At 41.8% G+C, this 13,263-nt stretch overlaps 1 protein-coding gene across 2 annotated transcripts in view; it reads right to left on the reverse strand.

Annotated features, from left to right (window-relative positions):
* Pfdn1 (prefoldin subunit 1) overlaps positions 1-13,263 on the reverse strand; it is a 52,916-nt gene that overhangs the window by 22,104 nt on the left and 17,549 nt on the right. Inside the window, exon 3 of one of the 2 annotated variants that reach the window (NM_001108427.1) lies at positions 8,883-8,967. The exons of the other annotated variant lie outside the window; for it this stretch is intronic. Coding sequence (NP_001101897.1) covers positions 8,883-8,967 — 85 coding nt within the window. The remainder of the gene's footprint in view (positions 1-8,882; positions 8,968-13,263) is intronic. 2 annotated transcript variants of the gene reach the window in all.

Genomic DNA, 13,263 nt, shown 5'->3' on the forward strand with positions numbered 1-13,263 from the left:
CAGGCATGGTGCCTTTACACCCTGAGCTCAGGAGGTAGACGCAGGAGGGTCTCTGCTGCATTTGAAATAAGCCTGAGGTACCGAGGCCAGTCAGAGCTACAAAATGAGACCCTGTGTCAAAAAAGAAAAAGGTCAGGGTAGGGGTTAGCGGTTGCCTGTCGGGAGGGCAAGCGGAATGGTGGCTTAACCAGGAAATGGGAACAAACGTGCTGGGATACCTCTGGTGCCTTGTCCATGTCTGATTTCTCAGTCTTATAATTATATGGGTATTTTTTTTATAACCACTAAGCTATGTTTAAAACACATTTCTTCAAATTCCATATCTCATTACAACACAACTAATTAGACTACAAGTGTAATGGGTTCTAACATGAGTTATACAAGCTAAAAAGGGTATACTCCACTACTAAAGATTGTGCCATCTTTAGACTGTTTCATTTGTACTCGTGTGTGTGTATAGGAAGGGAGGTGTGCATGTGAGTGCTGGTGCATGCGAGGCTAGACCTGCCAATTTGCCTTGAGCTGCAGTCACAGGCAAGGTGAGCAGCCTGCCACTGAACTCAGCCTGGTGAAAGCAGCAAGGCTCTTAACCACTGAGCCATCTCTCCAGCCCTCAGGCTTAATGTTCTTAAAACATTCCAGTGACCTCCAAAGGCAGATCCATCACAACCAATGCCAGCTCAAAAATGAAATACTTATGGCAAAGTTGGACATCCATCCAGATGCCACCTGGGCTCTGGAAAAAATTATCCTCAAGGGCAGAGTAAAATTTCCTTAATCATAGGAACTCCTTCAAAATATGTTCTCATCAGGGACCAGAGCTAAGCCAAGTACAGCATCACAGACACCTCATATCCAGTTCTCAAATCACTCTTCTTTTTCTTTCAGAATGTTTTGGATTTTACTCACAGCCTGGGCTGTGTATTTCAACAACCCTAATACTGCAACCCTGCGTCAGAAGCGGCACTAAGCCAAGGGCAGAAGCCTGTATTTCCTCACTCTTTCTGTCACTGCTGAGCTAACCAGGGTGGTGGGGAGGGTGGAAACCCTGTTGGAAAGAGAAGGGAATGGCAAAGGCAAAAGAGCATACAGAGGTGCCTCGCACTGGACAGAACCCATAGAAAAGGGCCACTCTAGCCAGAGATCCCGAAATGCAGCAGGGGGCAAAAGACAAATTAACAACAGTTAGACGGACATAAAACTGACAACAATGGATACCAGAAATCAGTGGAATGTTTCCTTTTAGAAGAGCTGAGAAACTCCTAAAAATATAAAACCTACTCTGATGTGTACATGCAGTAACCATGGAGACTCACACACCTCCCTTTAAGTACCACTGCCCACTAAACTGACAGATGAAAGACATAAATACCCTTACAGGAAATCCCACGAATCTCTCATCAACTAATTGAATAAACAGAAGAAAAACCAGAAGCAGAAAGAATATTATAATTAATGTGAGTCTGTTCAAGTACACAAGTAAGTTTTAAGCTAAAGAAACAGTTTATTAATGTGTGCAGTTAAAAAGGACATAAGTGCTTGGAGTAGCACACACCCTTTAATCTTAGCACTGGGGAGGCAGAGCCAAGTAGATCTCTTGAGTTCAAGGCCAGCCTGGTCTACACATCAAGTTTCACAACAGCCAGGGCTACCTAGAGAAACCCTGTCTCCAAAAACCAGAAACCAAATCAAATCAAAACTAAAAAAGAACATAAGGATTGTTTCAGGAGAAACAGGAGCATGTGGGGCTGCTGATAAAACAGGGATCGTGGGCAGAATAGGAAGTGCACACACCTCATGCGGCTGTTCATGGCTACTGCACTTCCTCCATATACTAGTTCTCTTACAGTTAGTGTGTGCAGGAGGGTGCATGCGTGTGTGGGAGGGTACACATGTGTGCAAGTGCACCCATGCCTGTGGAGGTCAAGGACAACCTGCAGTCCGTCTCTCCCACCGCTGGGTGGGTCCCAGGGAATGACGCCTGGCCTGGCACCTTTACTTACTGAGCCACCTCTCACTGACTCCACCAAGGTCTGTCACAGGACTGTGCTGGGCATGCAAGCCGTCAGCACGTCTTCAACAGCGGATGCGAACTTCTTTCTGTGACACATTGAAGCAGTTTTCAGGATACTTTAAACTTTCTCATTATTATTGTATCTGTTGTTGGTGATCTAAGCTTGATAACTATTTTTTTTATACTTAGATTTATTTATTTTTATTTCCTGCATATGAGAATTGTACCTGGCTACATACATGTATGTGCACCTCCCGTGTGCAGTGCATACAAAAGCTGTTTAGAATTACAGATGGTTGTAATGAACCACATGGGTGCTGAAAACTGAACTGGGTCTTCTGCAAGAACAGCAAGTGCTCTTAACCACTAAGCCGACACTGAACCTTTGATGTCACTAGTCTTTTAGGATACTTCAAACCATGTCCACATAAGATGGCAAACGTAACTGATAACTGTGTGCTCACTAAGTCTACTGGCCGGTTATTTCTCCATTTTTTCTCTCTTCCCAGGCCTCCTTATTCTGAAACAACAGTATGTAACCTCAGGGTGTGCATAGCTTCCTATAAAGGAAGAGTCCAACATCACCTACTTAAACAAAAAATCACACATAGTTAATACGACATAGTACCAGGACTGAGATAAGCCAAAAGAAAGGCCACTTGTGGCAACAGCCAGGCTGTAAATGGAGAAGAAAACGGCAGAAATGCAAGTGCTCCTCTAGGGAGCCGCCACAAGCCCTCAAACCAAAGGCAGCCTTTGGCTCTCAACTCTGTAAAGGCTGAGAAAGCTGCAGTCTTACAGCTACAGCGGCTGACGTCTCCACTGCATGAGTGCAAGAAGCAGCAGCCAGCGGAGGGGCCACAGCTCTGAAAACTTCACTAACAACGCCTGTGCCAAACAACAGCCTCCCGGTGCAAGATGCCGCCTTGGGCTCCCATAGCTAGAGAAATCCATTCCTGACTTTAGAGCCTCAAAGGACAGTCTGGATCTCTAGTTACTAGAGACTAATACAGCTGAGATTAAGGTGAAGACGATGGGTCATTTACTACTCAGAACCGTCACGGCCCGGGACACTGCATCTTTGACTGCTGCCTACTGTTTCCAGGATGTTCTTCTGAAAATGTTAAGGTTGGTGCTGAACCTACAGCTCAGAAAAGAGACCCTTTGCAACATATTACTGAGCACATCCCTGGTCACCCAACAGCTCAAGTCCTCACACTTGCTAACACAGTAAGTATGGCACAGTTTCTATCTTCACCATTCACTTACAGCTTTTTTAAAGCCAGGCAAGGTGGTGAGTGCGTGTAACCCCAGCCCTTGAAGGGTTCAAGGCCAGCCTGCCTACAACAGTGAGAGAAGAGAGGAGGAGTGTGTGGCTAGCATTCTCAAGGTCCTGGATGGCTCGCCAGCACAGCATAACAACTTGGATGTAATGGCACGTGCTGGAAACCTCGGCACTCAGGAGCTCACTGTTGGGGCTGAGAGGTGGTGTGGAGGTTAACCACACACATGAAATAATAAAACAAAATCAGTAAGAAAATTTTAAAGAAAAAGTTCAAGGTTGTTGTCAGCTATACAGTGGACAGAAGGCTGCCAATCCAAAAAACAATTACTACACTGATGGACCCTTCAGTGCAGCACATGATACTGTTCAAAAGCGTTCTGCCTACAGTGCAGCACCTTACAGAAGTAGAGTGCTAGGGTTTTGCTGTTTACGAACCCAGGGCATGTGGCGAGGCAAGCATTCACTCTGGAAATCTAAGTTTTCAGGACAATGCTATTGTCTTTTAAAATTGTCATAGTCACCCCAGCATTCAGCAGCCACCATCCTAATCAGTCAGCAGCCAACTATACTTCTTTTTTAAAAGATTTATTTATTATATATGAGTACACTGTAGCTGTCTTCAGACACACCAGAAGAGGGCATTGGATCCCATTAGAGATGGTTGTGAGCCACCATGTGGTTGCTGGGAATTGAACTCAGGACCTCTGGAAGAGCAGATGGCTCTAACCGCTAAGCCATCTCTCCAGCCCCAGCCATCTATACTTAATATAGGCTGTCCAATACACACACACACACACACACACACAATCAAAACTCACCAAAGTTTAGATGATCATTCACACTTTTCTACAACAAAGCATTTTTAAATCTTTTTATTTATTCATTTTGCCACACAGTGGTGTCACCTGCCTTTAATCCCAGCACTCAGGAGACAGAGGCCAGCCTAGTCTACAGAGTGAGTTCCAAGACAGCCAGGCTACACAGAGAAACCCTGCCTCAATTTTTTTTCAGTTATTTTGTTTATCTTCTGTGGTGTGGTTATCTGCCTTGCATGTATGTCTCTGTGCCACATACATGCCTGGTGACCACAGGGGTTAGATGGAGTCTAAAATTGGAGTACAGGGTGTAGTTAGCTGCCGCGTGGGTGCTGGGAACGTAATTCAAGTCCTCTGCAAGAGCAACCAGTGCTCTTAATCACTGAACTAGCTTTCCAGCCTTTTTTAAATTAAGGCATATACATTTTTATAGCACACATTTTATATATGATATATATATATGTATATATATATTCTAAAGTATGATGTAAACACAACTCTCATAGGTATTGAGAAACCAAAAAGAAAAAAAAATCATTTTAGCCTTAATAATCTTTATTACTATCACAATCTGGGCTATCTTCAAAGCCTGTCTGTACACCGGTGCAGACATAAGCTCAAGCGATAACTGAATGCAGAGGCAATAAGAGTCTGTGACCGTAGGAGAAATGCAAAACAAGAAACCAAATACCAATTCACAGTGTTAAACCAGAAGGCTAGTAATAATTATCAAGTGACATAGAATAATGTTCTTTTTTTAATGCGTGTGTATATATGCATATTAAGTATGAAAATACTTATACTGAACAAAGTTGAAATAATATGTACCAAATTGTGCGTATAACACTTGGAAGAATACTGGAAGACAAGACTATATTTTCATGTTTAATTTTTCTCTAACTTTTTTTGCTTTTTATAGTACAGATTTATTATTTTTATAATATAAATAACATGTAAAACTAAAGACCTGAAAAAAGAAACAACACCCTAGAGCAGAGACTATGTAGCCCTAGCGATTTTCTACAGATTTAACTGATCCCCTAGCACTCATTAGAACTGAGCAACATGCTGAAATCATCTGTGGCAAGCTTACCTTGGTGGGGGGAGGGAGAGAGAGGGAGAAAGAGCGAGCACATGTATGGTGTGTGTGTGTGAGTGTGTGTGGTATGTGTGGTGTGTATGTGTGTATGTGGGGGTGTGTGAGGTGTGTGTGTGTGTGTGTGTGTGTGTGTGAGAGAGAGAGAGAGAGAAAGTGTCCATGTGGTGTGTGTGGTATGTGTGGTGTGTATGTGTGTATGTGGGGGTGTGTGAGGTGTGTGTGTGTGTGTGTGTGTGTGAGAGAGAGAGAGAGAGAGAGAGAGAGAAAGTGTCCATGTGGTGTGTGTGTGTGTGTGTGTGTGTGTGTGTGTATGTGAGAGAGTGTCCATGTGTGGGGTGTGTGTGTGTGTGTGTATGTGAGAGTGTCCATGTGGTGTGGGTTTGTGTGTGTGTCTGTGTGAGAGAGTGTCCATGTGGGGTGTGTGTGTGTTTGCCACCTGGATGCAGGGGCCCAAGGAGGATCTTTTTTTTTTTTTTCATTTTTTGTTATTGGATATTTCCAATTTACATTTCAGATGTTACTCTTTCCCCCACAGAGGATCTCTGATACAGAGGAGCTATGGGTGGTTGTACTCTACTTGATGTGGGTGTTCTGCAGGAGCTACACATGCTCTAAACTCATGAACATCTCTCCAACTCCCTTGATGATTATTTTTTTCAAGACCGGGTTTCTCAGTGTCTGGCCTGAAACTTTCTCTGTAGACCAGGCTGTCCTTGAACTCACAAATACCTGTCTGCGTTTGCCTCCTTGCTGGGATTAAAGGTATGTGCCTTTAAACCCAGTCCCTTGGAAAATTAAGTATAAAAGCTAAGAAGATAAGAGTGGGGGGCTGGCTAAAACCCTGCCACAGAAACCTGACCACTTAAGTCTGATCTCTAGACCACAGACCCAACTCTCAGAAGTTGCCCTGTGTCATATCATACACACACACACACACACACACACACACACACACACACACACACACACAATTTTTTTCACAAAGTAGGCAATGTATACTTATAATTTATTCAACAGATTATATGAAAAAAAGAAATCTCAGGCTAACAAGGCTCTCTGCAGTAAAAGCACTGGCTAACAGACTGATGACCCAAATTCAATCTCTAGGTCGCACAGGGCAAAAGAAGACACTCCTGCAGATCTCCTGACTGCCACACAAAGCACAGCATGTGCATGCCCGTCACCATATAAATACATAACAGTTTGAAAGAAAAAAATCATTTTATCTGTATGCCCTAAGTGATTTCCGTATAGTAACCACAGTTTAACAATTTAAAATTTAGCTTTACATATCGTTTAAAATATTCAAAAGCCAGGAATGTTGAAATATATGTGTAATCTCAGAATTTGGGAGGTAAAGACAGGAAATTCAGGAGTTCAAGGTCATCTTTGGCTACCTGGCAAGTTAAAGGCCAGTATGAACTAAAGGAAACTCAGTCTCAAAACCATAACACAACAAAATGTAAACTTACATTAATGGCTTTGGTTCTGGTTTGTTTCCATAAAATGATTAACCAAATGGGGCTGAGGAGATGGCTCAGTTAGTAAAGTGCTTGCCATACATATATGAGGACTTGAGTTCAGATCCCCCACCGCCCACGTGGAAAGGCCAGGTGCGATGCGGTCCTCCAGTCACGTCGGGGCTGGGAAGGCAGACATGTGGGCTCCTGGATTGCTGGCCAGCCAGTCTAGTTAAATCAGTGAGCTCCAGGCCCAATGAGAGCATCTGTCTCAAAAACTACAGTGACAGAGGAAGACAGCCAATGCTGACCTCCGGCTCTCATGTGTGCACACATGCACGCATACACATATACACACACACACACACACACACACACACACACACACACACACACACGCGCGCGCGCGCGCGCGCGCGCACAGACGCACGCACAGATGCACACCTCTTTACATTCTACTATTTATTCATCAGGACAATTTATAAATTTATTTACCTGGCTGCAAAAAACCAATTTTTTGTTTAACTATTATGAAATGGTTTCATTTGGATTTTTCAAATATTTCATTTTTTTCTGAGTGAAAGCTGCAGGGAGGGAATTTGCTGTAAAGCAACTGGAGGCATAAGGGCTGCAACAAGCAACTGGGTACTACAGGCTGACAGGCTTGTTTCCCTATGGTCTCTGCTTTACTTTACACTGCACTTTCCAATACACAGACATATTATATCAGTTTAAATATCAGCCAAGCTGGGCAGTGGTGAGGCTCACCTTAATTCGAGTACTTGGGAGGCAGAGACAGGCAGATCTGTGAGTTTAAAGCCAGCTTAGTCTACAAAGTGAGGTCCAGGACAGCCAGGGCTATACCGTAAAACCCTGTCTCAAAATCCTCTTAGGTTTCTTAGACACTACACACTCCAAGGCCACACCAGATCAGTGCCCCTGAGGAATCCCCACAGACCAGAGGGGCTGTCTTCCCAGTTCAGCAGAAGGGTGAGTCATGATCTAAACCACTGCCTCAATAGTACTGACAGAAATTAGATCACGTGACCTATGAGATCATGATGTATCCACCCTCATCACAGGAACAGTTGGTGCCTAAAAAAACAGTCAATTTTTTTATCTAATGTAGCCTCTGTGACATACAAAACAAACCCTTCTCCAAAGCCCCAAAGAAAGTCCCATCAAAGGTTCCAAGCACATGAGGAAACTGTAATGATAAACTTGAGTTTCCCTGCACTCCCTAGTCTGTTGTCTTTTACCCAAGTTTTAAAGTTTTGTTTTCCTCACTGGAACACACAACATCCCTCAGATTGTTTACCAGGTATTAAGTAATTAATAATTAATTATTATTGTTTATCAATTATGGCTCCCTACTTCATCACTGTCTGAAACCCGAATTTCAGATAAAAAGAGTTGTATGTAAAAGAACACCTCCAGCACTGTCACTACTGCCCGTTAGTGCCCTATCTGCCATAATCTACTACATAAACAATGCACTACTGTTTCGTTTATGGCTTTTTAAATTTATTCTTTTGTTTATGACTTTTATTTTTAAAGAATTTGTCCACTAAAAGACAGCAGAAGGGGCTGGAGAGTTGACTCAGTGGCTAAGAACAGTAAAAACACTGACTAAACTTCCAGAGGACCCAGGTTCAATTCCCAGCACCCACATGACAGCTCACAATTGTCTGTAACACCAAGACCTGACCTCACATCAACATGCAGGCGGAATACCAATATATATAAAAAATAAAATAATTTTTAAAAAAGCAGCAGAGAAAATACATTCAGATCCACACCTTATCTTTAAAATTGTCCACAGTTTTAAAAAAGTTTTATTTCTTTTCTGGTTTTTTTTTTTTTTTTCGTTTTTTTGCTTGTTTGTTGGTTTGTTTGTTAGTAGTCCTGTCCTAGCTAACCTGGGGCTCTCTTTGTAGACCAGGCTAGCCTCAAACTCACAGAGAGCTGCTTGCTTCTGTCTCGGGAGTGCTGGCACTAAAGGCACGCGTCATCGCTGTCCAGGAACAGTTTAGCTTCTTATCTTTGTATGCTGTCATAGATATGGCTGTTCCGTGGTGTTCAACATAATTAGAACAAATTAGATAAAACCAAACTATGGCTAAACTCGTGTCTGCCATCTTTCATTTCACATAACAGCGGGATTACCACATTTGTCCCTTGAAAGGTTCTGGCTGCTGTGTGGGCATACCTCCAGCTCTTTAATTTTTTCTTCTGCTATTTTCTGTTTTTCTAACAGCTGGTTGTGAATTACTTCCTTGGACTGTAGAATAAACCTAGAAAACAAAGAGTTAAAAGTTAAACCACATGGCTACTGTATTTAAAACCAGTTGTTATAAACCACAGTTAACGGTAGTCAAGAGGATAGCCTCTAGATTCAGGACAAAAAACTGCTCCATCAAATAAACCTTGGAAACCATAACGGTTTTCAAGCTTTATTGGCCAAGGAAAAGTAAAGGGATAAAGGCAAATTATGCTTTCTTATTTAAAGGGCGTTCTGGTGTTGAAAATATTACAGATAGGAAAAAATGGCAAAAGCATTAAAAGTCAACATATAAGCTACACAAACTTCCAGTAACTTTGGGTTGTCTTTCTGTGTGGACTTTTTAACGCAGTATTTGTACATTGGAGCGTCCTTCCATCTTTTTGGCTTTTTGTAACAGCAGTAACTCATGACCTTTAAAGTCACAATCGAGCACTGTGTTAAGATCAATGCCTTAGTGTCTATCCGCACTCCTCACACAAAGGCACTACATACGCCAGAGTGTCTTTTATTGCCATTCCCAGTGTATGATACCTCTGAAGAGCTCAAGACGCACAAACAGAAATCTCAACTTTTTCCATTTCACAGTCAGGCATATTATTCACCACTGTTGAGGGCCCAATTATGGGGAAATTTTATGTATTAACACTGAATTGTGACATTAAATTCATAATTCTTGCTGCAGGAAAAGGAAGAACAAACTGTTTCAGAGCCTCAAGTAAGGGAATTGAATGAAGTATTTCTCTTCTGAAACCATGGAAAAACTCCAATTCCTCAAACAACTTTCAAGATTATTTAACTATGCTAAAACAGATTAAGTAACAATTATGATTACTTTTAAAAGATAATTTATTTTTTGTATGCATTGTTATTTTGCCTGCATATGTATCTGGTGGGGGGGTCAGAGGGGTGCTGGGAATTGAACACGGGTCCTCTGGAGGAGCGGCCAGTGCTCTTAACCACTGAGCCATTGCTCCGGCTCAACAATAACAAATATGTAATAGAACACTTTCACCGCTCTACACTTCAGGATTCAGCAGCAAAGAACTAAACATTATCTTTTAACAAAAAAACCCAAACAAATTGAGGTGTCAACATGTGATTTTTCTCTGCCAACTTCAAAGAAACAACAGGATGCCTAGGTAGGATCTCACCAAGAAACTCTGTTACTATGGATACAGAACAAAGGACACTCACAGAGCAACTGTAGACCTGACATCTGAGAAAAAACTTTCCTTCTCCTTCAGGAATATATCTTATCATACATGTTAATACAGTTCCATGAACTCGATCATGCCAGTAATCATTACACCTCTTCATCCATGATGTCAATCACCCAGATTTTTTTTTTTTTACTTTTATGTGTATGAAGTTTTGCCTGTGTGTATCTGTGTGTACTACATGTATGCCTGGCGCCCGCCCACGGAGGTCAGAAATGGATATCAGACGCCCTAGAACTGGAATTAAAGATGGTAATGAGCCACCATGTGCTGTGGGAAATGAACCAGGGTCCTCTGCAAAAGCAACAAGTGCTCTTAATGGCTGAGCCACCTCTCCAGCCCTAAGTCTAGCTATCTTAACTGATGATTCTTCATTATATCCTGGGAAGATGGTTCACACACATAAAAAAATGATGATGATGATGATTAATTGTAGGTCTTTCCCTATAGAATTCATCACATCTAATTGTTCTTACTGGACCCAAGAGACAAGCGCTATTTCAGGTAAATAAGATAAGGCCAGGTGACACCGAGGGGTTTTTCTCTTTCCGAATCAGGGAATGTTATTCACAAAGAGCTGTCTATACTACACCGGGTCTTAATGACATGAAAAGCATCACAGGCAAGGCCCAGGACTGGCCAATTATCGTATTCATGCACAATTCTAAAACAGCACTGACTGTCTACCATTGAGTAGTACTCTCGAATGATAGACCATTAGACATCAGCTTTCTTAGTGTTTGGGAAATTTTCAAGGCTAAGATTAGAGGGCAAGTCATTACTTTATGTGGCCTTTAAAAGGAAAGTTATCTGAACAGATACTAAATCCCTTGAGCAGAAAATAAAGTCACTAGAAAGCAAGAACAGTAAACAACAGAAACACGTTCGTTGTCCATGGCCACACATCCCTAAGGACGCTGTGTCAGCCTGGCCAACTTCACAGGCCAGAGCCAGCCAGCCTACTACTGTGAACCCAAAACCTCTCGGTCATTCAGGTTTTAAACAATACAAGTAGTTTATAAGCCTGAATGTTTACCTAAGGGGGCTGCTACATACAAAACTCAAAAACACAATGTATGGAAAGTTGTTTGAGCCCTCAATTCAAAATGTGGCAGAGATACTCTCTACACAGCTACTAGAAAGACTTCCAAAGGCTAAGCTTTCTGAAAAGTCCTTAGCAAATGAGTTATCTATGATCTAAGAGGTAGTGAATTATTTGGAGACAATGTATCACGAGTCTTATTATCACAAACATTAAGTACACAGAAGAGAATCTCAGAGATCCTGCCTAATTGTTTCTATAAACAAAGAGATGATAAAATGACAGCAACTGAAATACACAAAACAAACAAGGAAAAGAATTCTCCTGTGACAAATGATGAGCAGACAGTGTACAGGTGACAGCTGGGATTACACAACCTTTATTAGAGCCACTGCTTCAAAAAGGACCTCCATTTTTACCTGGAAGCCAATGCCCTGTGGCCATGCAAAGCCAGCTCTCAAAGACATGTGACCTTCTGCATTCACTCTTAATTTATTTGCAATTGTGTCACCTGGATAACATACTTCTCTGATTTCTCCCCCTCTATGAGGAACAGCACAGGCTATAATTTAGATCATATGACAGGGCTGACAGATGAGCTTCACTTTCTAATAATTCAGTATGGATCAAAAGTATTATGCACCTCCCAAAAATATAATTCAGAACCAGTGGCAATAAAGTTTGCTAGGTACACTTCGAAATATGATCAACTGAACATATGCCATTCAAAAACCAAAATGCTTACAACATTTGACTTGGTTTGGATAAGTTTCTTAAAAAATCTTAATGGCATTTCATTTTCAGGACATCCACAAATTAAGTAGCACAGAGAGGGATGAAAAGAATGAACCAAACTGGGACTAGACAAGGTGGTATACACTTGTAATCTTTACCCTAGGAAGGCAGAAGCAGGAGAATTAAGAGTTCAAGATCACCCCGAGCTATAGATCGAGTTGGAAGCTAGCCTCAACTACATGAAACCCCATCTGGTAAAGTCAGTTTCTAAAAGAGACTCTTTTTTAGATTAGAGGTTAAAGTCCCTAAGGTTTTGGAGGCCTTGAGCATTTGAACTGACAGGAAAACAGAAAACAGTTGGTAAAAACAGGCCAGCATAAGGGTACACCTAGAATCTTCTATTCAAGGCAGATTCCCAAAGGGTTCCACCTTTTGCCTAAGAGTACTGAAAAAATAAATTTGCCTCTTTGTAGGACACAATAAAACTACCTTAGGGTGAACAGAATAACCAAGTAAAAATTATCTTTTAAGAATATATAATCAGGGGCTGGGGATTTAGCTCAGTGGTAGAGCGCTTGCCTAGGAAGCGCAAGGCCCTGGGTTCGGTCCCCAGCTCCAAAAAAAAGAACCAAAAAAAAAAAAAAAAAAAAAAAAGAATATATAATCAAGGGCTGGAGAGATGGCTCAGAGGTTAAGAGCACTGACTCTTCTTCCAGAGGTCCTGAGTTCAAATCCCAGCAGCCACATGATGGCTCACAAACATCTGTAATGGAATCCAATGCCCTCTTCTGGTGTGTCTGAAGACAGCTACGGTGTACTTATATAAAATAAAATAAAATAAAATAAAATAAAATAAAATAAAATAAGAATATATAATCAAACCAGGTATAGCAGTGCACGTCTTTAATCCCAGTACTTGGGAGGCAGAGGCAAACTGATATCTGTGAATTTGAAGCCAGACTGGTCTATGTAGTAAATTCTAGGCCACCCAGTGCTATATAATGAGATCCTCTCACAAAACAAGCAGACAAAACAAACAAACATAAAAGGATATGTAATCAGGAGCTGGGGCAATGGCTCAGTGGTTAAGAGCACTCACTGATCTTCTACAGCACCCAGATTCAATTCCTAGCACCCACATGGTTGATGATAACCACCTACGACTCTAGTTCCAGTGGATCTGATGCCCTCTTCCAAACTCTGAGTGCACTAGACATGCTATATGCATTCAGGCAAAAGACTCATACATATAATCTTCACACACACACACACACACACACACACACACACAGAGGAGCTGGAAAGATGGCCC

Source organism: Rattus norvegicus, chromosome 18 (genome assembly GCF_021556685.1).
Source record: "Rattus norvegicus strain SHRSP/BbbUtx chromosome 18, alternate assembly SHRSP_T2T, whole genome shotgun sequence".
Classification (NCBI taxonomy): domain Eukaryota; kingdom Metazoa; phylum Chordata; class Mammalia; order Rodentia; family Muridae; genus Rattus; species Rattus norvegicus.